The following is a 26,106-nucleotide window of genomic DNA, read 5'->3' as shown; positions in this document are numbered from 1 at the left end:
TATGTCTTAGCCAAATCTTCAGAGCATCTAGATTCACAGTCTCAGAAGTTGGCATCTGTCATGGAAATCCACATTGTTAGCTCATCAGAGGTATTTCCACCACTCCCATGCTGGTAGGAGGTCCCAAGAAGGTGACCCAGGTCCCCGACTTTTCAATTTCTCTCAGAGCTAGCATCAATCAATCCTCACATGAGTGAATGCTTATCTTATATCAGTTCAGGACCCGAAGCACCAACCTCTGTCTATCATGACTTCTATGAAGGCACAAGTTCTACTTTGTTCCATTCTTACCTTCTTCTGATTTCCCTGGAAACAAAAGTTTTTTGTTTCTTTAGATGCTTCATATTGGCCTCACAAAATGTGAAGGTTGTTTTATTCCCTCCTCGGCTCAGAGATTACGGATTGTGCCAAGTCGTACACGCCCAGTGTGTAGTTTCTCAGTTCTCAGCTTTGTTCTTAGTTAATTTTCCTCATAAGATTTCAAGTAGGGGACAAATTGTCTTAATGTGGCATAATGTAAGGTCTGTATTTTACAAGGAATAGCTTAGTTTCATTTAATTTGTCAATAGGTATCCAGGACAGGGGGCCGTATAAATATTTTATTTATATGATACCAAGAATAAGTTTCTTCAGATGAGACTCCCTCTCATGAGTCCACAATGAATTCTCAAGCAGTTTTTGATGCAGGTGAATGGAATCAATGGCTGATCAGAGGCTGAGATGAAAAGATCTCTGCATTCAGGGCAGCCATTAAATGCAGTCCCTGCTGCCGTATCATGCAACTGTTGCTCACTGAGGTGTGGGAAACTAAGTTGGAAATTAAGTTTATGTGAACAAAAATGTTATCTGCAAATATAAGTGATGAATCCTCTTGTTGTTAAAGAAACTCAAGTGCATGTCTTGCTAGTGCTGACTTCCAATGTCATTTCTACTATATTGAGAGTGAAATGTAAGTGTCCTTGGGTAGAAAGAGAGGACCTCAGCTTGGATCAGAATCTGTCCTTATTAGCTACATATCATCACACATTAAATTGTTCTCAGCCAAAAAAATGAAGGTAACAATACATGACCATCTGTTTTGGGAATCAAGCTGGATAATACCTATGGTATATGATATGTGTGTAAATCCCATATCAGAAATGCTTTCAAATAAAACAAAACACCTTATGAGATGAGGATAGTTCAGAGTTTATTCAGAATCATATAGCTAAGAACTTCTGCTACCAGGGACATAACCCAAAGTTATCATGAACACAAGAAAGAAAGATACAAGAAACATAAGGAGGATATTGAAAACAAAAATACGATTGCAAAGATTATTGATCAATCGCAGAAACCTAAATTGCTTAGAAGCAGAGAAGGAAGCACTTGAATATCGAGTCAAGCTGGGACAATGACTCCAAATTGAGAACACACGAAGTTGGCACATGATCCACAAGGTGGAAGGAAAAGGAGAATCAGGATGAAGTATTTTGCCATCCGCGAAACAGATTCCCAAGACTCATACACGCAGAGAATTCATAAAAATTTGGGTGAGAGCATGGTGGCTGTCAGCAGCAAAGTAAATTAGTCCCCCAAAAGATAAGTCAGTCAAGCAGAAAGTTCTTGTGTGAGGACGGTGGTTCTCTTGGGACTTGATCAGCAGCAAGAAGGCTGGCAGCAGCTGGACACACAGGTGGGCTGGAAGCAAGTGGTCCTGCAGCAGGTGGTCTCACAGCAGGCTGGGCGGCAGCAGGGCTGGCAGCAGCTGGATCCATAGCTCTGGTTTAGGCAACCAGGCAGGCAGACACATGTGGGGTGGTAGCAGGTTCTTCTGCAGTAGACAGGTGCACAGGAGCTGGTCTGGCCACAGCTGGACCCACAGCTGGTTTGGCCACAGCAGCTTGACCCACAGCAGGTGGGCTGGCAGCAGCTGGTCACACAGGTGGGCTGGCAGCAAGTGTTTTGACAGCAAGTTGGGCGGCAGCAAGGCTGGCAGCAGCTGGACACACAGCAGGTGGGCTGGCAGCAGGGTGTGCTGCAGCAGGAAGGCTGGCAGCAGCTGGTCACACAGGTGGGCTGGCAGCAAGTGTTTTGACAGCAAGTTGGGCGGCAGCAAGGCTGGCAGCAGCTGGACACACAGCAGGTGGGCTGGCAGCAGGGTGTGCTGCTGCAGGTGGTCACACAGGTGGGCTTCCAGCAGGTGGTCCTGCAGCAGGTGGTCCTGCAGCACGTAGGCTGGCAGCAAGGGGAGCAACAGTTGGTCATGGTGTCAGGGGTGGAAGGTGGGCTTCTGTTCAGAGGTGAGTTTCCCAGAATGTGATGACCCCTTGCAATCTGGACCTTTTATACACCTGGCCTCCAAAGTTTCCACCAATCAGCAGGACTTTTCCTTGTTGCTGTTTACATTGTTTTCCACAATCCTTTTGGGATTGTCAAAGGGGAAGTTCTTTCTTAAAAGTTATGAATCTGTTGAAAGTAAGTGTTTAATCTGTTTCTTAATTGTGAATTACTCATAGAAACTTCGTTTCAGATGAAAGGAAGCCCATCTCATCATCAGCATCTTTCCTGCTCTGACCATCGTCTGGTCATATGATAGTTCCTGGTGATCTGGGAGACTCAGGAAGTTCTCTCTGCCCAGCCTCATGGTTGTCTGTATGTGGCATGGGAAGTGTCTGTGGGGAGAAGCATGATGCTGATCTACTTACCGTGACAAAAGGAATCCATGCCTGGGCCCAAGACTACTCACCCTCCAAATTCTAGCTCAAGAGTAACAGGCATCTCCCTGTGCGCCCCTCACCACTTGTGTCTTTCAGTTCTTTGAACATCACTTGGGAAGAGGGTGTCTGGCAGAGTGTGTTCATGTGGCAGAGCAGATCAAGAGCAGGAGGATGCAGGGAAATCCACTGGGATTTTGACAGCGTCGAACAATCTAAGCCTGGGCGTGACTATTCATTCTGACTTGTCTGTGAGTGTGGCAATTACCGGGATGATAATGGAGGACTTTCTATCACATAACTGCTTGAGATTCAGGCCAACGAGTATGAGCTGTGCTTCTAGCCTTAAAACTAGTGACTAGCAAAGTAAGCATCATTTCTTCTCTCTACATATTTCTTTTTAATGAAGGAATTAGATGAGCTGAGATGATACCTGATTCATCGGGGAGTTCTAACATGTTTAAAACATTTTCTAGGTATACCATTCATTTGAGAAGAATGCAAAGTATTAATTTCCAACTTGATATAGTATTATATTGTAAATATATTTATGGCCCCATTACCAGGTTAGGAAATAGAAATTAATCCCATTCTCTCCTAATTATATCCTCTTACTCATTCCCAAAGACAGCTAATCTCTCTATCAAGTTGTAATCCAGTAGGTAATTTGGCTTTTTAAAGTCTTCATGTGAGTAAAAAGTGTAGTATTTACTTCTCTATTTCTTTGTCATAAACAAAAGTAATCCTTATCACCTAGTAATTTTGGCCTTTTCCTGTCAGCAGAGCAGCAGACAAGAGAAAGGAGTTACTATTTGATGATGGGTAGTTATCCTCAAGCCATACAGTGTAGGAGAATATATCTATACCTCAGAAGATTTACTTAGTATATTGATTTACTAGCACTGCTATGATGAATTACTGCAAACCAAGTGGCTTAAATTTATTTTTTTAACAGTCCCAAAGGCTATTAGTCTGAAATTAAGGTGTTGGCAATGTTGTTTTCGTCTGAAGGCTGCGAGAGAAGGATCTGTTTCCGGTCTTTCTCCTTAACTTGCGGATGCCTATCATTTCCATGTGTGTTTCATATAATTTTTCTTTTTTTTTTTTTTTTTTTGAGACGGAGTCTCGCTCTGTCGCCCAGGCTGGAGTGCAGTGGCGCAATCTTGGCTCACTGCAAGCTCCGCCTCCCGGGTTCACGCCATTCTCCTGCCTCAGCCTCCCGAGTAGCTGGGACTACAGGCGCCGGCCACTGCGCCCGGCTAATTTTTTCTATTTTTAGTAGAGACGGGGTTTCACCATGGTCTCGATCTCCTGACCCTGTGATCCGCCCGCCTCGGCCTCCCAAAGTGCTGGGATTACAGGCGTGAGCCACCGCGCCCGGCCTCATATAATTTTTCTACTATATCATACTGTCTGAATTTCCCCCATGTATAGATATCAGTGATATTTAATCAGAGACCTAAGTGTTTCCCATATGAACTTGTCTTGTCACATACATTTTAAATGATTCTATTTGTGTATGAATTTTGGTGGACACGAATTAACCCATAACACTGCAGAATCTCATAGTGTGTCCATGCCCAGTGATAACCACAGATGAGTAAGAACAGCAATCACAGTGGACAGTGGTATAGTAACGAGAGGCTCAGACCCTTCAGGAAGGAAGTTCTGAGCTACTCTATCAGCAATTAATTAGACCAAGAAGAATGCTGTCCAGGGGTGAAGGGAGAATAGAACTGGTGATAATTAATGGAGATTGTGAATGTCAGGTGCACTGTATTACAGCAGCAGTAGGTGTAGCTTATGTCATTGGCCTTCATTTTACATCTCACTTCCTCCTTTTTCTTTTTCTTTCTTTCTCTCTTTCTTTCTTCCTTCTTTCTTTTCTTTTCCTGTCTTTCCTTTCTTTCTTTCTTTCTCTCTCTTTTTCTTTCTTTCTTTCTTTCTTTCTTTCTTTCTTTTCTTTCTTTCTTTCTTGTTTCTTTCTTTCTTTTTTTCTTTCTTTTTTTCTTTTTCTTTCTTCCTTTCTTTTCCTTCCTTCCCTCGTTGTTCTGTTTTTCTTTCTTTCGTCTTTCCTCCTCTTCTCATCTTCTGTCCCTTCCCTTCCTCCTCTTCCTCTCTTCCTCTTCTTCCTTCTCCTAGAGCTTGTGGCTGTCCATCGTATTTAAGTAGCAATATTTGACTTGAGTGGAGCTAATTGTAGGTCATAGACAAGTTTTCATGACTGCACCCATATATCTTGGATATTAATGTGCTTGGATTAATTTCCATCTGTCAAAATCTGCATCTCTGTGCCTAAGGGCTCTTGTATTGCAGCTGTAGAAAGTCATGCCACCTGTGAATGCAACACAGAGAAAAACACTCAACCAGTGATTCTGGAGAGCTGATTTATAAAGACTCTAGCTTCCTCATTCCTGAAGTAGGATAATTCTAGCTGTGTGTTTTTCATCATTTCTGATAATTTTCCCTTTAGTTTAAGCTTTAGTTGGTGACTGTGATACTGACTTAATAATGAACCCTTTTCTGTATCACTTCCCCAATCCCTACCAGTGTGATCTGCACTTCCCAGTAAACTACTTTCACTGGAATCTTTTTTTCAGAGTCTCTTCTATGAGAAACTAATCTATGACAATACGTTAACTCTCTCAGCCTCAAATTTCTTGTCTCTACAAAGGGAACATTAATACCTATTTTGAAAGTTTGTTAAAGAGTTAATAATAAGGTACACAAAGCACTTAGCCAATACCCATCAGATAGCAGGCATCCCAGAATTAGTGTTTTTTTGTTCAGAAAATTCCTAATTTTCATGTTGAAGATAAGAATATTTTTGTAATAATTAACTAGATCAACCAAATACATTTTTTTCTAGCTGTACTGAGGTATAATTGACAAATGAAAATTGTGTATATTTCAGGTATATAAGGTGATGCTCTGATATATATATTCATTGTGAATAGCATATTTATTAGGTCACGTAGTTACCATTTCCTTTTTATTTTTGTGGTGTGAACATTTAAATCTACCTTCTCAGTTAATTTCAGATATATGATAAAGTGTTTTTCGCTATAGTCACATTACTGTACATTAGAAATGCTGAACTTATTCATCTTTCATAACTGATGCTATTCAAGAGAATGTCCTAGTTTTCATCTCCTTTACTTCACCCCTGAATGATGATCACAGTAAGCGGCCGTTATCTCTTAGCCAAGTCTTCAGAGGATCTAGATTCGCAGTCTCAAAAGTTGGCATCTGTCATGGAAATCCACATTGTTAGCTCATCAGAGGTATTTCCACCACTCCCATGCTGGTAGGAGGTCCCAAGAAGGTGACCCAGGTCCCCGACTTTTCAATTTCTCTCAGAGCCAGTATCAATCAATCCTCACATGAGTGAATACTTATCTTACATCAGTTCAGGACCCGAAGCACCAACCTCTGTCTATCATGACTTCTATGAAGGCACAAGTTCTACTTTGCTCCTTTCTTGCCTTCTTCTGATTTCCCTGGAAACAAAAGTTTTTTGTTTCTTTAGATGCTTCATATTGGCCTCACAAAATGTGAAGGTTGTTTTATTCCCTCCTCGGCTCAGAGATTATGGATTGTGCCAAGTCGTACACGCCCAGTGTGTAGTTTCTCAGTTCTCAGCTTTGTTCTTAGTTAATTTTCCTCATAAGATTTCAAGTAGGTGACAAATTGTCTTAATGTGGCATAATGTATGGTCTGTATTTTACAAGGAATAACTTAGTTTCATTTACTTCATCAGTAGGTATTCAGAAGACAGAGGCTGCATAAAAATTTTATTTACATGATACTGAGTAAAAGTTTCTTCAGATAGACTCTCTCTCATGAGTCCACAATACATTCTCAAGCATTTTTTGTTGCAGATAAAGTGAATGAATGGCTGGTTGGAGACTGAGAAAACACAGTCCCTGCACTCAGGGCAGCCATTAAATGCAGTTCCTGCTGCCATATCATGCACCTGTTCCTCATTGAGGTGTGGGAAATTATGCTGGTAATTTTTTTTGTGTGTTAACAAAAACGTTATCTGCAAATATGAGAGATTATTTCTCTCACTGTTAAATAAACTCAAGTGCAAGTCTTGCTAATGCTGACTTCCAATGTCATTTCACTATATTGAGAGTTAAATGTAAGTGCTCTCGGCCAGAAAGAGAGGACCTCACCTTGGACCAGAATCTGCCCTTTAGTAGTTACATAACATCACACATTAAATTGTTCTCAACTCAAAAAAAAAGGTAATAACAGGTGATCGTCTGTTTTGAGAATCAAATTGGATAATACCTATGGTATGTGATATATGTGTAAATCCCATATCAGAAATATTTTTAAATAAAACAAAACACCATATGAGATGAGGATGGTTCAGACTTTATTCAGAAACATAGCAAAGAATTTCTGCTACGAGGGACATAACTCAAAGTTATCATGAAAAAAGAAAAAAGGATACAAGAACCATGAGGACGATATTGAAAACAAAAATATCATTGCAAAGTTTATCGATCAGTTGCAGAAACCTAAATTCCTTAGAAGCAGAGAATGAAACTCTTGACTTTCGAGTGAAAGCTGAGACCATGACTCCAAATTGAGAACACATGAAGCTGGCACATGATCCACAAGGTGGAAGGTAAAAGAGAATCAGGATGAAGTATTCTGCCCTCCCTCAAACAGATTCCCAAGATTTTAAACATGCAGATAATTCATAAAAATTTGGGTGAGAGCACAGTGGCTGTCAGCAGCAAAGTAAATTAGTCCCCCAAAAGATCAGTCAATTGAGCAGAAGGTTCTTGTGTGAGGACGGTGGTTCTCTTGGGAGTTGATCAACAGCAAGAAGGCTGGCAGCAGTTGGTCACACAGGTGGGCTGGAAGCAAGTGGTCCTGCAGCAGGTGGTCTCACAGCAGGCTGGGCGGCAGCAGGGCTGGCAGCAGCTGGATCCATAGCTCTGGTTTAGGCAACCAGGCAGGCAGACACATGTGGGGTGGTAGCAGGTTCTTCTGCAGTAGACAGGTGCACAGGAGCTGATCTGGCCACAGCTGGACCCACAGCTGGTTTGGCCACAGCAGCTGGACCCACAGCAGGTGGGCTGGCAGCAGGGTGTGCTGCAGCAGGAAGGCTGGCAGCAGCTGGTCACACAGGTGGGCTGGCAGCAAGTGTTTTGACAGCAAGTTGGGCGGCAGCAAGGCTGGCAGCAGCTGGACACACAGCAGGTGGGCTGGCAGCAGGGTGTGCTGCAGCAGGTGGTCACACAGGTGGGCTTCCAGCAGGTGGTCCTGCAGCAGGTGGTCCTGCAGCATGTAGGCTGACAGCAAGGGGAGCAACAGTTGGTCATGGTGTCAGGGGTGGAAGGTGGGCTTCTGTTCAGAGGTGAATTTCCCAGAATGTGATGACCCCTTGCAATCGGGACCTTTTATACACCTGGCCTCCAAAGTTTCCACCAATCAGCAGGACTTTTCCTTGTTGCTGTTTACATTGTTTTCCACAATCCTTTTGGGATTGTCAAAGGGGAAGTTCTTTCTTAAAAGTTATGAACATGTTGAAAGGAAGGGTTTAATCTGTTTCTTAATTGTGAATTACTCATAGAAACTTCGTTTCAGATAGAAGGAAGCTCTTCTCATCATCAGCATCATTCCTGCTCTGACAATCATCTGGTCATGTGATAGGTCCTGGTAATATGGGAGACTCATGTACTTCTCTCTGCCCAGCCTCACGGTTGGCTGAATGTGGTCTGAGAAGTGCCTGTGGGGAGAAGTATGATGTTGATAAATTTGTGGTGACAAAATGAATCCATTCCTGGGCCCAAGACTATTCACCCACCAAATTCTGATTGAAGACTAATAGGTATCTCTCTGTGCAACCCTGACCACCTGTGTCTTTCAGTTCTTTGAATGTCACTTGGGAAGAGAGTATCTGGCAGAGTGTGTTCCATGTGGCAGAGCAGATTGAGAGCAAGTGGATGCAGAGTATTCCACTGGGATTTAGAGAGCATAAAGCAATGTATGCCCTGGGGCGACCATTCATTCTGACCTACCTGTGAGTGTGGTGATTACCAGGATGAGAATGTAGGACTTTCTATCACATAACTGGTTGAGATTCAGACCAACCAGCATGTGCTGTGGCTCTAGCCTTAAACCTAGTTACTAGCACAGTAAGCGTCATTTCTTCTCTCCATTTTTTAAAATGAAGAATTAGATGAGTTGAGATGATACCTGATTCATCATGGAGTTCTAATGTGTTTAAACCATTTTCTAGGTATACCATTCATTTGAGAAAAATGCAAATTATTAATTTCCAACTTGATATAATATTATATTGTAAATACATCTATGTCCCCAGTACCAGGTTAGGAAATAGAAATTAATCCCATTCTCTCCCAATTATATTCTCTTTCTCAAAGACAACTAATCACTCTATCAAGTTGTAATCCAGTAGGTAACTTTTGGCTTTTTAAAGTTTTCATGTGAATAAAAAGTATAGTATTTGCTTCTCTATTTGTTTGTCATAATCAAAAGGAATCATTATCACCTAGTCATTTTGGACTCTTCCTGTCAGCAGAGCAGCAGACAGAGAAAGGAGTTACTATTTGGTGAGGGGTAATTATCCTTAAGCTATATAGTATCGCAGAATGTATTTATAGCTCAGGATACTTAGTAAGTATATTAACTTACTAGCACTGCCATGATAAATTACTGTAAACCAAGTGGCTTAAATTTATTTTTTCACAGTTCCAAAATTAAGGTGTTTGCAATGTTTTCATCTGAAGGCTGTGAGGGAAGTGTCTGTTCCAGGTCTCTCTCCTTGACTTGTTGATGTCTATCATTTCCATGTGTGTTTGACATAATTTTTCTACTATATGCATACTGTCTTTGAATTTCCCCTTTCTATGCAGACATCAGTCATATTTAATCAGAGGACCAATTGTTTCCAATATGACTTTGTCTTAACATGTAACATTTCAAATGCTTCTACTTGTGTATGAATTTTGGCGGACACAAATTAACCCATAACACTGGCGAATCTCATAGAGTGTCCATGCCCAATGATAACCACAAATGAGCAATCCCAGTGGACAATAGTATAGTAACTAGAGGCTCAGACCCTTCAGGAAGGAAGTTCTGAGCTACTTCTTCATGTGGTTACCTAGACCAAGAAGTGCTGGCCAGGGATGAAAGGAGAATAGAACTGGTGGTAATTAATAGAGATTGTGAATCTCAGGTGCACTGTATTACAGCAGCAGTAAGTGTTGCTATTTCACTGGTATTCATTTTACATCTTACTTCCTCTCCTTTCTTTTCCTTTACTTCTTCTCTCTCCTTCCTTTCTCTCTCCCTCCCTCCCTTTTCTTTCTTTCTCTCTCTCTCTCCCCTCCCTCCCTCCCTCCCTCCCTCCCTCCCTTCCTTCCTTCCTTCCTTCCTTCCTTCCTTCCTTCCTTCCTTCCTTCCTTCCTTCCTTCCTTCCTTCCTTCTTTTTTTTTCCTTTCTTTCTCTTTCTTTCTTTCTTTCTTTCTTTCTTTCTTTCTTTCTTTCTTTCTTTCTTTCTTTCTTTCTTTCTTTCTTTCTTTCTCCTCCACTCATCTTCTGTCCTTTCTCTTACTCCTCTTTCTCACCTCCTCTTCTTCCTTCTTCTAGAGCTTGTGGCTGTCCATCACATTTAAGTAGCAAAGATTTGACTTGAGTGGAGCTAATTGTGGATCGTAGACAAGTTTTCATGACTGCATCCATATATATTAGATCGTAGTGTGCTTGGACTAATTTCCATCTGTTAGACTCTGCATCACTGTGCCTAAGGGCTCTTGTATTGCTGCTGTAAGAAGTCATGTCACCTGTGAAGGCAACACAGAGAAAAACACTCAACCAATGATTCTGGAGAGCTGATGTATAAAGACTAGCTTCCTCATTCCTGAAGTAGGATAATTCTAGCTGTGTGTTTTTCATCATTTCTGATAGTTTTCCCTTAACTTAAGCTTTAGTTAGTCATTGTGATACTGACTTAATAGTGTACCGTTTTCTGTATCACTTTCCCAGTCCCTACCAGTGTGATCTGCACTTCCCAATAAACTAGTTTCACTGGAACATTTTCCTCAGAGTCTCTTCTGGTAGAAACTAATCTATGACAATACACTAACTCTCTCAGCCTCGATTTTCTCATCTCTACAAAGGGAACGTTAATACCTATTTTGAAAGTTTGTTGAAGAATTAGTAATAGCCGGGTGCGGTGGCTCACGCCTGTAATCCAAGCACTTTGGGAGGCCTAGGTGGGCAGATCACAAGGTCAGGAGATCGAGATCATCCTGGCTAACATGGTGAAACCCCATCTCTACTAAAAATACATAAAATTAGCTGGGCGTGGTGGCAGGTGCCTGTAGTCCCAGCTCCTCAGGAGGCTGAGGCAGGAGAATGGCGTGAACCCTGGAGGCAGAGCTTGCAGTGAGCCGAGATCGCACCACTGCACTCCAGCCTGGGCAACAGAGCAAGACTACATCCCGCTCCCCCCTCCAAAAAAAAAGAATTAATAATAATGTACACAAAGCCTTTAGTCAATACCCATCCTATGGTAGGCAGCCCAGAATTAGTGTTTTTGTTCAGAAAATTTCTAATTTTAATGTTGAAGAATATTTTTGTAATAATTAACTAAATCAACTAAATACTTTTTCTAGCTGTATTGAGGTGTAATTAACAAATAAAAATTGTGTCTATTTCAGGTATGAAAGGTGAAGCTCTAATATATATATTCATTGGGAATAACATATGTATTAGCCCATGTAGTTACCATTTCCTTTTTATTTTTGTGGTGTGAACATTCAAGATCTAACTTCTTGGCAAATTTCAGGTATATGATAAAGTGTTTATAACTATAGTGACATTACTGTACAGTAGACGTGCTGAACTGATTCATCTTTCATAACTGATGCTGGTCAAAGAGAATGTCCTAGTTTTCATCTCCTTTACTTCATCCCTGAACAATGATCACAGTAAGCGGCCGTTGTCTCTTAGCCAAGTCTTCAGAGCATCTAGATTCACAGTCTCAGAAGTTGGCATCTATCATGGAAATCTACTTTGTTAGCTCATTAGAGGTATTTCCACCACTCCCATGCTAGTAGGAGGTCCCAAGAAGGTGACCCAGGTCCCTAAACTTTTTATTTCTCTTAGAGCCAGTATCAATCAATCCTTCCATGAGTGAATGCTTAACTTGCATCAGTTCAGGACCAAAAGCACCAACCTCTGTCTATCATGACTTCTATGAATGCACAAGTTCTACTTTGCTCCTTTTTTACATTCTTGTGATTTCTCTGGAAACACAGTTTGTAGTTTCTTGTTTTTTTCTTTTCTTTTTTTCTTTTGAGACAGAATCTCGCTCTGTCAACCAGGCTGGAGTACAGTGGCACCATCTCGGCTCACTGCAAGCTCCGCCTCCCAGGTTCACACCATTCTCCCGCCTCAGCCTGCTGAGTAGTTGGGACTACAGGCTCCCACCACCACATCCCACTAATTTTTTGTTTTTTTAGTACAGACGGATTTCACTGTGTTAGCCAGGATGATCTCGATCTCCTGACCTCGTGATCTGCCTGCCTTGGCCTCCCAAAGTGCTGGGAGTTTTCAGTTTCTTTAGATGCCTCATATTGGTCTTACAAAATGCAGAAGGTTATTTCATTCCCTTCCTTGGTTCAGAGATTATGGATTGTGTCAAGTCTTACATACCCATTGCATACTTTCTCAATTCCCAGCTTAATTCCTTACTTATTTTCCTCATAACATTTCGATTAGGGGACAAATTGTTTTAATGTGGCATAAGGTATGGTCTGTATTTTACAAGGAATAACTTAGTTTCATTTACTTTGTCATTAGGTATTCAGGAGATGGAGGCCATATAAGAATTTTATTTACATGATACTGAGAATGAGTCACTTCAGATGAGACTCTCTCTCATGATGATATAATGAATTCTCAAGCATCTTTTCAATGCAGATGAATTGAATGATTGGCTGGTCAGAGGCTGAGATAAAAAGATCCCTGCATTCAGGGCATCCATTAAATGCAGTCCCTGCTGCCATATTATGCAGCTGTTGCTCACTGAGGTGTGGGAAATTAATTTGGGAATTCTTTTGTGAACAAGAATATTATCTGCAAATATGAGAGATTATTCCTCTCATTGTTAAATAAACTCAAGTGCATGTCTTGCTATTGCTGACTTCCAATGTCATTCCACTATATTGAGAATTAAATGTAAGTGTCCTTGGCCAGAAAGAGAGGACCTCAGCTTGGATCAGAATCTGTCCCTTATTAGCTACATAACATCGCATATTAAATTTTTTTCAGGTGAAAAATGAAGGCAATAATAGATGACCATCTGTTTTTAGAATCAAATTGGATAATACCTATGGTATGTGATACGTATGTAAATCCCATATCAGGAATGCTTTCAAATAAAACAAAACACCATATGAGATGAAGATGGTTCAGAGTTTATTCAGAAACATAGAGTTAAGAATCTCTGCTACCAGGAACACAACCCAAAGTTATCATGAAAAGAAGAAAGAAGGATAGAAGAACCATGAAGAGGATATTGAAAACAAATATACGATTGCAAAGATTATTGCTCAGTTGCAGAAGCCTAAATTCCTTAGAAGCAGAGAATTAAGCTCATGACTTTAGAGTCACAGCTGAGACCATGACTCCAAATTGAGAGCACACGAAGCTGGCACATGATCCACAAGGGGTAAGAAAAAAGAGAAACAGGATGAAGTATTCTGACATCCGTCTAGCAGATTCCCAAGATTTTAAACATACAGAGAATTCATAAAAATTTGGGTGAGAGCATGGTGGCTGTCAGCAGCAAAGTAAATTAGTCCCCCAAAAGATCAGTCAGTGGAGCAGAAAGTTGTTGTGTGAGGACGGTGGTTCTCTTGGGACTTGATCAGCAGCAAGAAGGCTGGCAGCAGCTGGACACACAGGTGGGCTGGAAGCAAGTGGTCCTGCAGCAGGTGGTCTCACAGCAGGCTGGGCGGCAGCAGGGCTGGCAGCAGCTGGATCCACAGCTCTGGTTTAGGCAACCAGGCAGGCAGACACATGTGGGGTGGTAGCAGGTTCTTCTGCAGTAGACAGGTGCACAGGAGCTGGTCTGGCCACAGCTGGACCCACAGCTGGTTTGGCCACAGCAGCTGGACCCACAGCAGGTGGGCTGGCAGCAGGGTGTGCTGCAGCAGGAAGGCTGGCAGCAGCTGGTCACACAGGTGGGCTGGCAGCAGGTGGTTCTACAGCAGGTGTTTTGACAGCAAGTTGGGCGGCAGCAAGGCTGGCAACAGCTGGACACACAGCAGGAGGGCTGGCAGCAGCTGGTCACACAGGTGGGCTGGCAGCAGCTGGTCACACAGGTGGGCTGGCAGCAGCTGGACACACAGCAGGTGGGCTGGCAGCAGGGTGTGCTGCTGCAGGTGGTCACACAGGTGGGCTTCCAGCAGGTGGTCCTGCAGCAGGTGGTCCTGCAGCACGTAGGCTGGCAACAAGGGGAGCAACAGTGGGTCATGGTGTCAGGGGTGGAAGGTGGGCTTCTATTCAGAGGTGAGTTTCCCAGAATGTGATGACCCCTTGCAATCGGGACCTTTTATACACCTGGCCTCCAAAGTTTCCACCAATCAGCAGGACTTTTCCTTGTTGCTGTTTACATTGTTTTTCATACTCCCTTTGCGATCGTCAAAGGGGAAGTTGTTTCTGAAATCTTATGAATCTGTTGAAAGTAAGTGTTTAATCTGTTTGTTAATTGAGAATTACTCATAAAAACTTCGTTTCAGATAAAAGGAAGTCAGTCTCATTATCAGCATCATTCCTGCTCTGACCATCATCCGGTCATGTGATAGTTCCTGGTGATGTGGGAGGCAGATAGTTCTCTCTGCCCCGCCTCATGGTTGGCTGTATGTAGACTGGGAAATGTCTGTGGGCAGTCGCGTGATGCTGATATATTCACAGTGATGCATTGAATCCATGCCCGGCCCCAAGCCTGTTCACCCACAAAAGTCTAATTCAAGAGTAACAAGCATCTTTCTCGCTACAACCTACTCCCTCTGTGTCTTCCAGTTCTCTTAAACTCACTAGGGAAAGGGTGTTTGGCACAATGTGTTGCAAAATGCAGAGCTACACCAAAGCAGGTGGGTAGAAAAAGGAGTCCACTGGGATTCAGAAAGCACCAAATGGTTTCCGTGATGGTGTGGCCATTTATCCCGATTTGCCTGTGACTGAGAGGTTTACCAGCATGAGAATGTGGGACTCTGTGCGACATAAGTGCTCTAGATTCGGGCAAATCAAGCTGAGTTCTGGTCCTAGCTTTTTGATTCTAATACTTTTTGTATTTTGTGTGTTTTTTTTTTTTTTTTTTTTTTTGGTGTGACAGAAAATTGTACATGTGCAGTCATGACTCATAAAAAATAGTAATAGTTTTCTCCACTTTATAAGAGTATTTTCAATCTTGCTTTCTTTTTTTTTTTTTTTTTTTTGCCCTTGTCCAGGCATAGACCCTCCAGGACAATGTCTAATAGAATGGTGTAGTGTGTGTCTTTTTATATTCTTCGGATAGAAAGGAGAACTCTCAGGATTTCACAATTAATTACGATGCTTTCTGTCTTTTTTGTAGATTCATTTCATCATAGCAACAGGGCTTGTTCTAGTCCTTATTTTCTGAGAGATAGAAAACTGAAAATGTATTGAAATTTACAAAATCCTTTTTCTTTATAAGCTGAAATAATGTAATGATTATTCTACCTTTTCCAGTAAATGTTATTTTATTTTATGTTTTTTGAGACAGAGTCTTGTTTTGTCACCCAGGCTGGAGTGCAGTGGTGCAATCTCTGCTCACTGCAATCTCCACCTGCTGGGTTCAAGAGATTCTCTTGCCTCAGCCTCCCAAGTAGCTGAGACTATGAGTGCACACCACCATGCCTGGTTAATTTTTGTATTTTTAATAGAGACAGGATTTCACCACGTTGGCCAGCTGATTGCCAACTCCTGATCTCAAGTGATCCACCTGCCTCGGCCTCCCAAAGTGTGTTATTTAAAAAGTTGATTAATGTCTAAATGTTAGCCCAGTCTTGTATTTTTGAAAACAATTCATGTGGTTATGATCATATACATATGCTACTGGATTTTGCTTATTTATATTTTGTTTGGGATACTTACGATCATTGCATTCCAAAAATATATTCTCCCATTCTTACTCTATTTCCTCTACCTTCTCTAAAGAAATTCTGAATACAACAAAATTCCTACCCTTCTGTGCCAAATTTGACCTTGATGTGACCCCCTGCATTGGTTTTTCTGAAGGCAGTTTCATGTCCCATGAGATACTCTAGCAGTTCTGTTGCAGAGTGTGGGCTGGGGGTCAACAGTTCTCTTCAGCAGGAGGACTAGACTATCCCATGGGTCCCTTTCTGACACACACATCCCATGGGGGGAACTCCCAGGAGATACTTGTGGCCCAATTGTTGTCTTTCTTATCTTCTTTGACAGAAACAATGAAGTCTAGCCCAATTATCTGAAATCTATGCTTAGTCATTTCTGCAACAATACTGTATTAATCTAGAGAACGTGAGTAAGGAGTTGTCTTTAATCTGCAACTCAAATTATAGGAGGAGGAAATTACATCAGGATATGTAGGTATCAGTTAAATTCATTGAGGAGAACCTGGGGGAAAATGTGATTGGTGGATCTGTCTATCTATCTCTACACTAGTCAGAACATATATCCAAAATCTATAAAACACTATATAACACTGTGAACATATATCCAAAATCTATAAAACACTATGTAACACTGTGAACATATATTCAAAATCTATAAACATACAAAACATGAGAGCCCATGCAGCTCTCTAACAACAGGGCTATTGCACTGAGTTTTACATGTAGAGTTTTGAAGATAGTGGAAAGGAAACACTGAGTTTCCTGAGAATATAAGGAGACGTGTGTGATAGAATATCATAATCGGTTCTTAAATATTATGGCAGAAATGAATGAAGTGAAAGTTTACATTAACATGTAAGAAGTATCACTATTTAGGCCCTACAGAGAGATGGCTTTGGACAGAAAAATAAGAGAAATTAGATTGCCCTTGGAACTTCAAAGTTACACAAAAAGAAAAAGAGCAAAGTTATGCAAAGCCATCTTAAAAAGAATGAATGGCTTTGAGGCTAGCCAAATTTATACTAGTCTGATAAGGATTTGAAAAATGAATATTTCTTAAATGGGAATGGGGTATTCAAATTCTTCTCTCTGGGTATATATGTGGGAGTGAAATTGCCATGTCATAGGAAACATGTATAATCAGCATTAGTAGAAAGAGAAAAGCAGTGTTTCAACATTTTACAACTGGTAGTGACTCCTGCTTGATCCTAATATTGTGAACCTTCTGAATTGTACTGGTATGTATTTGTGTTTTAGATTTGCATTTATTTGATGACTAATGTCTATTAGGCATTGGTTGTTGCTCTTTCTTTTTTCATAAGATGCCTGTTCAAGTCTTCTACCCATACTTCTTCATGGTTGTCAGTTTCTTAGTGTTTTGTAGATTTTGGATATATGTCCTGACTAGTGTATAGATAGATAGATAGATAGATAGATAGATAGATAGATAGATAAAATGGAGATCATTGTCTATAAACTTATATAAGATATATATGTATCAGGAGTTTATCATTTATTGAATGGATATGTTATAAATTTTTATCACATGCTGTGTTGTATCTTTCCTTTTTGCTCTCTTTTTTTGGTTAAATTTTGTTTTTAATTTTTACCAAAACGTGAATCCTGTTACGTGTCATTTAACAATGGGGATATGTTCTGAGAAATGAACCATTAGGTAATTTTGTCATTGTGCAAACATTGTAGCATGTACTTAAACCTAGATCATATAGCTTACTACACATCTAGGCTATTTGATATGGCCTATTGTTTAAAAATTATACTTTAAGTTCTGGGGTACATTCGCAGAACGTGCAAATTTGTTACATAGGTATACATGTGCCATGGTGGTTTGCTGCACCCATCAACCTGTCATCTACATTAGGTATTTCTCCTAATACTATCCCTCCCCTAGCCCCTCACCCTCTCACAGGCCCCGGTGTGTGATGTTCCCCTCCCGGTGTCCATGTGTGCTCATTGTTTAACTCCCACTTATGAGTGAGAATATGTGGTGTTTGGTTTTCTGTTCCTGTGTGAGTTTGCTGAGAATGATGATTTCCAGCGTCATTCATGTCCCCGCAAAGGACATGAACTCATCCTTTTTATGGCCATGTAGTATTCCATGGTGTGTATGTGCCACATTTTCTTTATCCAGTCTATCATTGATGGGTATTTGTGTTGGTTCCAAGTCTTTACTATTGTGAACACTGCTGCAATAAACATATGTGTGCATGTGCCTTTATAGTAGAATGATTTATAATCGTTTGGGTATACGCTCAGTAATAGGATTGCTGGGGCAAATGGTATTTCTGGTTCTAGATCTTTCAGGAATTGTCACACTATCTTCCACAATGGTTGAACTAATTTACACTCCCACCAACAGTGTAAAAGTGTTCCTATTTCTCCACATCCTCTCCAGCATCTGTTGTTTCTTGACTTTTTAATGATTGCCATTCTAACTGGCGTGAGATGGTATCTCATTGTGGTTTTGATTTACATTTCTCTAATGACTAGTGATGATGAGCTTACTTTCATATATTTGTTAGCTAAATGTCTTCTTTTGAGAAGTGTCTCTTCACGTCCTTCACCCACTTTTTGATAGGGATTTTGCCCATGCCTATGTCCTGAATGGTATTGCCTAGGTTTTCTTCTAGGGTTTTTATGGTTTTAGGTCTTATGTTTAAGTCTTTAACCCATCTTGAGTTAATTTTTGTATAAAGTGTAAGGAAGGGGTCCACTTTCAGTTTTCTGCATATGGCTAGCCAGTTTCCCCAACATCATTTATTAAATAGGGAAGCCTTTCCCCATTGCTTGTTTTTGTGAGGTTTGTCAAAGATCCGATGGTTGTAGATGTGTGGTGTTATTTCTGAGGTTTCTATTCTGTTCCATTGGTCTATATATCTGTTTTGGTACCAGTACCATGCGTTTTGGCTACTGTAGCCTTGTAGTATAGTTTGAAGACAGGTAGCATGATGCCTCCAGCTTTGTTCTTTTTGCTGAGGATTGTCTTGGCTATACGGGCTCTTTTTTGGTTCCATATGAACTTTAAAGTAATCTTTTTTCCAATTCTGTGAGTAAAGTCAATGGTAGCTTGATGGGGATAGCATTGAATGTAGAAATTACTTTGGGCAGTATGGTCATTTTCATGATATTGATTCTTCCTATCCATGAGTATGGAATGTTTTTCCATTTGTTTGTGTCCTCTTTTATTTCCTTGAGCAGTGGTTTGTAGTTCTCCTTGAAGAGGTCCTTCATATCCCTTGTAAGTTGTATTCCTAAGCATTTCATTCTCTTTGCAGCAATTGTGAATGGGAGTTCACTTATGATTTGACTCTCTGCTTGTCTATTATTGGTGTATAGGAATGTTTGTGGTTTTTGCACATTGATTGTGTATCCTGAGACTTTGCTGAAGTTACTTATCAGCTTAGGGAGTTTTTAGGCTGAGATGATGGGGTTTTCTAAATATAGAATCATGTCATCTGCAAACAAAGACAATTTGACTTCCTCTCTTCCTATCTGAATACACTTTATTTCTTTCTCTTGCCTGATTACCCTGGCCAGAACTTCCAATACTATGTTGAATAGGAGTGGTGAGAGAGGGCATCCCTGTCTTGTGCCGGTTTTCAAAGGGAATGTCTCCAGCTTTTGCCCATTTAGTATTATATTGTCTGTGGGTCTGTCATAAATAGCTCTTATTATTTTGAGATACGTTCCATCAATACCTAGTTTATTAAGAGTTTTTTAGTATGAAGGGCTGTTGAAGTTTATTGCAGGCCTTTTCTGCATCTATTGAGATAATCATGTGGTTTTTGTCATTGGTTCTTTTAATGTGATGGGTTACATTTATTGACTTGCGTACATTGAACCAGCCTTGCGTCGGAGGGATGAAGCCGAGTTGATTGTGGTGGATAAGCTTTGTAATGTGGTGCTGGATTTGGTTTGCCAGTATTTTAGAGAGGATTTTCGCATCAATGTTCATCAGGGATATTGGCTTGAAGTTTTCTTTTTCTGTTGTGTTTTTGCACTGTTTTAGTATCAGGATGATGCTGGCCTCATAAAATGAGTTAGGGAGGAGACTCTCTTTGTCTATTGTTTGGAATAATTTTAGAAGGAATGGTACCAGCTCCTCTTTGTACCTCTGATAGAATTCATCTGTGAATCTGTCTGGTCTTGGGCTTTTTATTTTATTTTATTTTATTTTGGTTGGTAGGCTATTAATTACTGCCTCAATTTCAGAACTTGTTATTGGTGTATTCAGGGATTCGAATTCTTCCTGGTTTAGTCTTGGGAGGGTGTATGTATCCAGGAATTAATCAATTTCTTCTAGATTTTCTAGTTTATTTGCGTAGAGGTGTTTATAGTATTCTCTGATGGTAGTTTGTATTTCCATGGGATCAGTGGTGATCTCCCCTTTATCATTTTTTATTGTGTCTCTTTGATTCTTCTTTCTTTTCTTCTTTATTAGTCTGGCTAGCAGTCTATTTTGTAAATCTTTTCAAGAAACCAGCTCCTGGATTCACTGATTTTTTGAAGGATTTTTTGTGTCTCTATCTCCTTCAGTTCTGCTCTGATCTCAGTTATTTCTTGCCTCCTGCTAGCTACTGAATTTGTTTGCTGTTGCTTCTCTAGTTCTTTTAATTGTGATGTTAGGGTGTCGATTTTAGATCTTTCCCACTTTCTCATGTGGGCATTTAGTGCTATAAATTTCCCTCTAAACACTGCTTTAGCCATGTCCCAGAGATTCTGGTACATTGTGTCTCTGTTCTCATTGGTTTCAAAGAACTTATTTATTTCTACCTTAATTTCGTTATTTACCCAGTAGTCATTCAGGAGCAGGTTGTTCAGTTTCCATGTAGTTGTGTGGCTTTGAGTGAATTTCTTTTTCTCTTTTGATATGGAGTCCCACTCTGTCACCCACACTGTAGTGCAGTGGCGTGATATTGGCTCACTGCAACCTCTGCCTCCCGGGTTCAAGCAATTCTCCTGCCTCAGCTTCCTGAGTAGTTGGAGTTACAGGCGCGTGCCACCATGCCTGTCTAATTTTTTTGTATTTTTCGTAGAGACAGGGTTTCACCATGTTAGCCAGAATGGTCTCGATTTCCTGACCTTGTGATATGCCCACCTTGGCCTTCCAAAGTGCTGGGATTACAGGCGTGAGCCACTGTGCCCGACCTTGAGTGAGTTTCTTAATCCTGAGTTCTAATTTGATTGCACTGTGATCTGAGAGACTGTTTTACTTCCAATTATGTGGTCAAACTTAGAGTGTTATGTTGTACTGAGAAGAATGTATATCTGTTGATTTGGAGTGGAGAGTTCTGTAGATGTCTATTAGGTCCACTTGGTCCAGAGCTGATTTCAAGTCCTGAATATCCTTGTTAATTTTCTGTCTCATTGTTCTGCCTAATATTGACAGTTGAGTGTTAACGTCTCCTACTTTTTTTTTTTTTTAGATGGAGTCTTCTGTCGCCCAGGCTATAGTGCAGTGGTGCAATCTTGGTTCACTGCAACCTCCACCTCCTGGGCTCAAGCAATTCTCCTGCCTCAGCCTCCTGAGTAGCTGGGATTACAGGCACGAGCCACCATGCCTGCTATTTTTTTTTTTTTTTTTTTGTATTTTTAGTAGAGACTGGGTTTCACTGTGTTAGCCAGGATGGTCTCGATCTCCTGACCTTGTGATCTGCCCGCCTCGGCCTCCCAAAGTGCTGGGATTACAGGCGTGAGCCACTGCACCCGGACTATTTTTTTTTTTTTTTCTGTCACCCAGGCTGGAGTGCACTGGCACGATCCTGGCTTACTGCAACTTCCGCCTCCTGAGTTCATGCCATTCTCCTGCCTCAGCCTCTTCAGTAGCTGGGATTACAGGTGCGCACCACCATGCCAAGCTCGTTTTTGTATTTTTTGTAGAGACAGGGCTTCAGCATGTTGACCAGGCTGGTCTTGAACTCTTGATCTCATGATCCACCCACCTTGGCCTCTCAAAGTGCTGGGATTACAGGTGTGAGCCACCTTGCCCAGCCAGTCTCCCACTATTATTGTGTGAGAGTCTAAGTCTTTTTGTAGGTCTCTAAGAACTTACTTTATGAACCTGGGTGCTCCTGTATTGGGTGCATATGTACTTAGGATAGGTAGCTCTTCTTGTTGCATTGATCCCTTTACCATTATGTAATGACTTTCTTTGTCTTGTTTGATCTTTGTTGGTTTAAAGTCTGTTATATCAGAGACTAGGATTGCAACACCTGCTTTTTTTTTTTTTTTTTTCCATTTGCTTGGTAAATCTTCCTCCATCACTTTATTTTGAGCCTATGTGTGTCTTTGCACATGAGATGGGTCTGCTGAATATAGTACACTGTATCCTTTATCCAATTTGCCAGTCTGTGTCTTTTAATTGGGGCATTTAGCCCATTTACATTTAAGATTAACAATGTATATGTGAATTTGATCCTGTCTTTATGATGCTAATAGGTTATTTTGCCCATTAGTTGATGCAGTTTCTCCATAGTGTTGATGGCCTTTAAAATATGGCATGTTTTTGCAGTCACTGGTACCAGTTTTTCCTTTCCACATTTAGTGCTTCCTTCAGGAACTCTTGTAAGGCAGGACTGGTGGTGACAAAATCCTTCATCATTTGCTTGTCTGTAAAGGATTTTATTTCTCCTTTATTTATGAAGCTTAGATTGGCTGGATATGAGATTCTGGGTTGAAACTTCTTTTATTTAAGAATGTTGAATATTGACCCCTACTCTCTTCTGGCTTGTGGTATCTGCAGAGAGATCCACTGTTAATCTGATGGGCTTCCCTTTGTGGGTAACCCAACCTTTCTCTTTGGCTGCCCTTAACATTTTTTTCCTTCATTTCAACCTTAGTGAATCTGACAATTATGTGTCTTGGGGTTGCTCTTCTCGAGGAGTATCTTTATGGTGTTCTCTGTATTTCCTGAATTTGAATGTTGGCCTGTTTTACTAGGTTTGGGAAGTTCTCTGGAAAATATCCTGAAGTGTGTTTTCTAACTTGGTTCCATTCTCCCCATCACTTTCGGGTACACCAATCAAACATAGGTTTGGTCTTTTCACATAGTCCTATATTTCTTGGAGGCTTTGTTCATTCCTTTTTATTCTTTTTTCTCTAATCTTGCCTTCACGCTTTATTTCATTAAGTTGATCTTGAATCTCTGATATCCTTTCTTCTGCTTGATCCATTTGGCCATTGATACTTGTGTATGCTTCACAAAATTCTCGTGCTATGTTTTTCAGCTCCATCAGGTCATTTATGTTCTCTTCTAAACTGATTATTCTAGTTGGCAGTTCCTGTAACCTTTTATAAAGGTTCTTAGCTTCCTTGAATTGGGTTTGAACATGTACCTTTAGCTCGGAGGAGTTTGTTATTACCCACCTTCTGAAACCTACTTCTGTCAATTCATCAAACTCATTCTCTGTACAGATTTGTTCCCTTGCTGGCGAGGAGTTGTGATCCTTTGGAGGAGAAGAGACATTCTGGTTTTTGGAATTTTCAGCCTTTTTTGTGCTGGTTTTTCCTCATCTTCATGGATTTATCCACCTTTGGTCTTTGATATTGGTAACCTTCCAATGGGTTTTTGTGCGGGCATCTTTTTTGTTGATGTTGATGCTGTTGCTTTTTGTTTGCTAGTTTTCCTTCTAACAGTCAAGCTCCTCCTCTGCAGGTCTGCTGGAGTTTGCTGGAACTCCACTCCAGACCCTGTGTGCCTGGGTATTGCTGCCTGCTCCTTCCTCTGGAAGCTTCGTACCAGAGGAGCACCTGCCAGATGCCAGCCAGAGCTCTCCTGGATGAGGTGTCTGTTGACTCCTACTGGGAGGTGTCTCTCCGTCAGGAGGCATGTGGGTCAGAGACCCCCCTGAGGAGGCAGTCTGGCCTTAGCAGAGCCTGAGCACTGTGCTGGAAGAGCAGTGGATCTCTTCAGAGCCTGCAGGCAGGAACGTTGAAGTCTGCTGAAGCTGCGCCCACAGCTGCCTCTTCCGCCAGGTGCTCGGTCCCAGGGAGATGGGAGTTTTATCTATAAGCCCCTGATTGAGGCTGCTGCCTTTCTTTCAGAGAATCCTTGCCCAGAGAGGAGGAATCTAGAGAGGCAGTCTGGCCACAGTGTCTTCGCCGTGCTGAGGTGGGTTCTGCACCCAGTTCGAACTTCCCAGCAGCTTTGTTTACACTGAGAGGGGAAAACCACCCACTCAAGTTTCAGTAATGGCAGACATCCCTCCCTGCACCAGGCTCTAGTGTCCCAGGTTGGCTTCAGACTGCTGTGCTGGCAGCCAAGCCAGTGGATCTTAGCTTGGTGGGTGCCTTGGTGGTGGGATCCATTGAGCAAGACCATTTGGCTCCCTGGCCTCAGCCCCCTTTCCGGGGAGTGAATGGTTCTGTCTCACTGGCGTTCCAGCCACCACTAGGGTATGAAAAAAGACAAAGAAAAACAAAAACCAAAAACCAAAAAACTGAAACAAAACAAAACAAAAACCTCCTGCAGCTAGCTCAGTGTTTGCCCACACAGCTGCCCAGTTTTGTGCTTGAAGCCCAGGGCCCTGGTGGTGTAGGCACCTGAGGGAATCTCCTGGTCTATGAGTTGTGAAGACCATAGGAAAAGTATCTGGGCCCGATAGCACCATCCCCAGAAATACCATTTGATCCAGCAATCCCATTACTGAGTATATACCCAAAGGAATAGAAATCATTCTATTACAAAGATACATGCATGTGTATGTTCACTGCAGCACTATTCACAATAGCAAAGACATGGAACCAACCCAAATGCCCATCAAGAGTAGACTGGATAAAGAAAATGTGATACATATACACCATGGAATACTTTGCAGCCATAAAAAGGAACTAGATCATGTCCTTTGTAGGAACATGGATGGAGCTAGAAGCCGTTATTCTCAGCAAAGTAACACAGGAACAGAAAACCAAAACGACATGTTCTCATTTATAAGTGGGAGCTGAATGACGGGAACACATGCACACATGGTGGAGCAGGAGAACAACACATACTGGGGCCTGTCACAGGCAATGGGAGGGAGAGCATCAGGAAGAACAGTTAATGGGTCCTGGGCTTAAAACCTGGGTGATAGGTTGATCTGTGCAGCAAACCACCATGGCACTCATTTACCTATGTAACAAGCCTGCACATCCTGCACATGTATCCCAGAACTTAAAATAAAAGTTGATAAAATAAAAAATAAATAATTTTAAAAATTTAAAAAAATGTCTGGAGATGGATGATAGTTGCCTAACAACATGAATGTATTTACTGCCACTAAACTGTGTATGTAAAAATGATTGTAACTGTGGCTGGGCACGGTGGCTCATACCTGTAATCCTAGTACTTTGGGATGCCAAGGCAGGTGGATTATGAGGTCAGGTGTTTGAGACCAGCCTGGCCAACATAGTGAAATCCCATCTCCACTAAATATACAAAAAATTAGCTGGGCATGGTGGTATACGCCTGTCCCAGCTACTCGGGAGGCTGAGGCAGGAGAATTGCTTGAACCTGGAAGGCGGAAGTTGCAGTGAACCAGCCTTGGTGACACAGCAAGACTCCATCTCAAAAAAAAAAAAAAAAGATTATAATTGTAAATTTTATGTGTATTTTACTGCAGTAAAAAATAGTAAGCCACAAATAAAAAGTTTTGACATGGGAACAAATTATCTCTCAAAGTTTGGGTGCAAATGAAGTGTGGCCTAAGTTTTATGGGGAGTGACTTAATCTCCTATTACCATTTATTTAGGTGACCAGAAGAAGGAGGACATACAGAACGCCAATTCCCTGACTTCAACAAACAAGTATTTCTAGATGAGCCTCTCACACCAAAGTCCCAGGACAGAGGCAGGAACACAATGGGTGCTCAAAAATATTTAAAGACGTTCACCAGCGGCTGACAAGAGACTGAGAAAATAAAATGTTCACGTGATTCAGGAGGGCTCTTAAAACAAATTGTTGCTCTTAAGATGTGGCTATTGGTTAGGGGAATGAATTTGGGATGAACTTTGTTACTAGAAAATGATCTGCCAGTGCATGGAATTGGTGTTTCCATTGTCGGAGAACAACTTCAAGTGCACCTCTTCCCCGTGCTAAGTCCTTAGTATAATTTCTTTTTTTTTTTTGAGACGGAGTCTTGCTCTGTCGCCCAGACTGGAGTGCAGTGGGGCGATCTCTGCTCACTGCAAGCTCCGCCTCCGGGTTCACGCCATTCTCCTGCCTCAGCCTCCCG

The 26,106-nt window shown here is 41.4% G+C and overlaps 5 protein-coding genes across 8 annotated transcripts in view; all 5 read right to left on the bottom strand.

Annotated features, from left to right (window-relative positions):
- The window catches only part of LOC126938621 (eukaryotic translation initiation factor 1), a 1,120,764-nt gene that overhangs the window by 419,570 nt on the left and 675,088 nt on the right, over nt 1-26,106 (bottom strand). The gene's annotated exons all lie outside the window — the stretch shown is intronic.
- Nucleotides 1-26,106, bottom strand: part of CNP (2',3'-cyclic nucleotide 3' phosphodiesterase) — a 736,460-nt gene that overhangs the window by 707,698 nt on the left and 2,656 nt on the right. The gene's annotated exons all lie outside the window — the stretch shown is intronic.
- Nucleotides 1,639-2,247, bottom strand: LOC126938588 (keratin-associated protein 9-8). 3 transcript variants are annotated; one of them, XM_050762953.1, is made up of 2 exons: nt 1,988-2,247; nt 1,639-1,882 (listed from the first exon to the last, which is right to left on the bottom strand). In XM_050762953.1, exons 1-2 carry the CDS (start codon nt 2,245-2,247, stop codon nt 1,639-1,641), a joined length of 504 nt encoding a protein of 167 aa, XP_050618910.1. The 3 variants fall into 3 exon arrangements, with proteins under 3 accessions (XP_050618910.1, XP_050618911.1, XP_050618909.1); XM_050762954.1 differs by having other exon boundaries at nt 1,639-1,864; XM_050762952.1 differs by having other exon boundaries at nt 1,639-1,902; nt 1,990-2,247.
- On the bottom strand, nt 7,059-8,089 carry LOC126938584 (keratin-associated protein 9-2-like). The gene has a single exon (XM_050762949.1). It carries the CDS (start codon nt 8,036-8,038, stop codon nt 7,529-7,531), a length of 510 nt encoding a protein of 169 aa, XP_050618906.1. The 5' UTR covers nt 8,039-8,089; the 3' UTR covers nt 7,059-7,528.
- On the bottom strand, nt 13,621-14,229 carry LOC126938567 (keratin-associated protein 9-2). Of its 2 annotated transcripts, XM_050762925.1 has the most exons (2): nt 14,101-14,229; nt 13,621-14,028 (listed from the first exon to the last, which is right to left on the bottom strand). In XM_050762925.1, the coding sequence occupies exons 1-2, from the start codon at nt 14,227-14,229 to the stop codon at nt 13,621-13,623; spliced, it is 537 nt and encodes a 178-aa protein (XP_050618882.1). The 2 variants fall into 2 exon arrangements, with proteins under 2 accessions (XP_050618882.1, XP_050618880.1); XM_050762923.1 differs by having other exon boundaries at nt 13,621-14,229.

This window comes from Macaca thibetana, chromosome 16, assembly GCF_024542745.1.
Source record: "Macaca thibetana thibetana isolate TM-01 chromosome 16, ASM2454274v1, whole genome shotgun sequence".
Classification (NCBI taxonomy): Eukaryota; Metazoa; Chordata; class Mammalia; order Primates; family Cercopithecidae; genus Macaca; species Macaca thibetana.
Note: the sequence above shows the minus strand (reverse complement) of the source record. Positions and strands in the feature narration are given on the sequence as shown.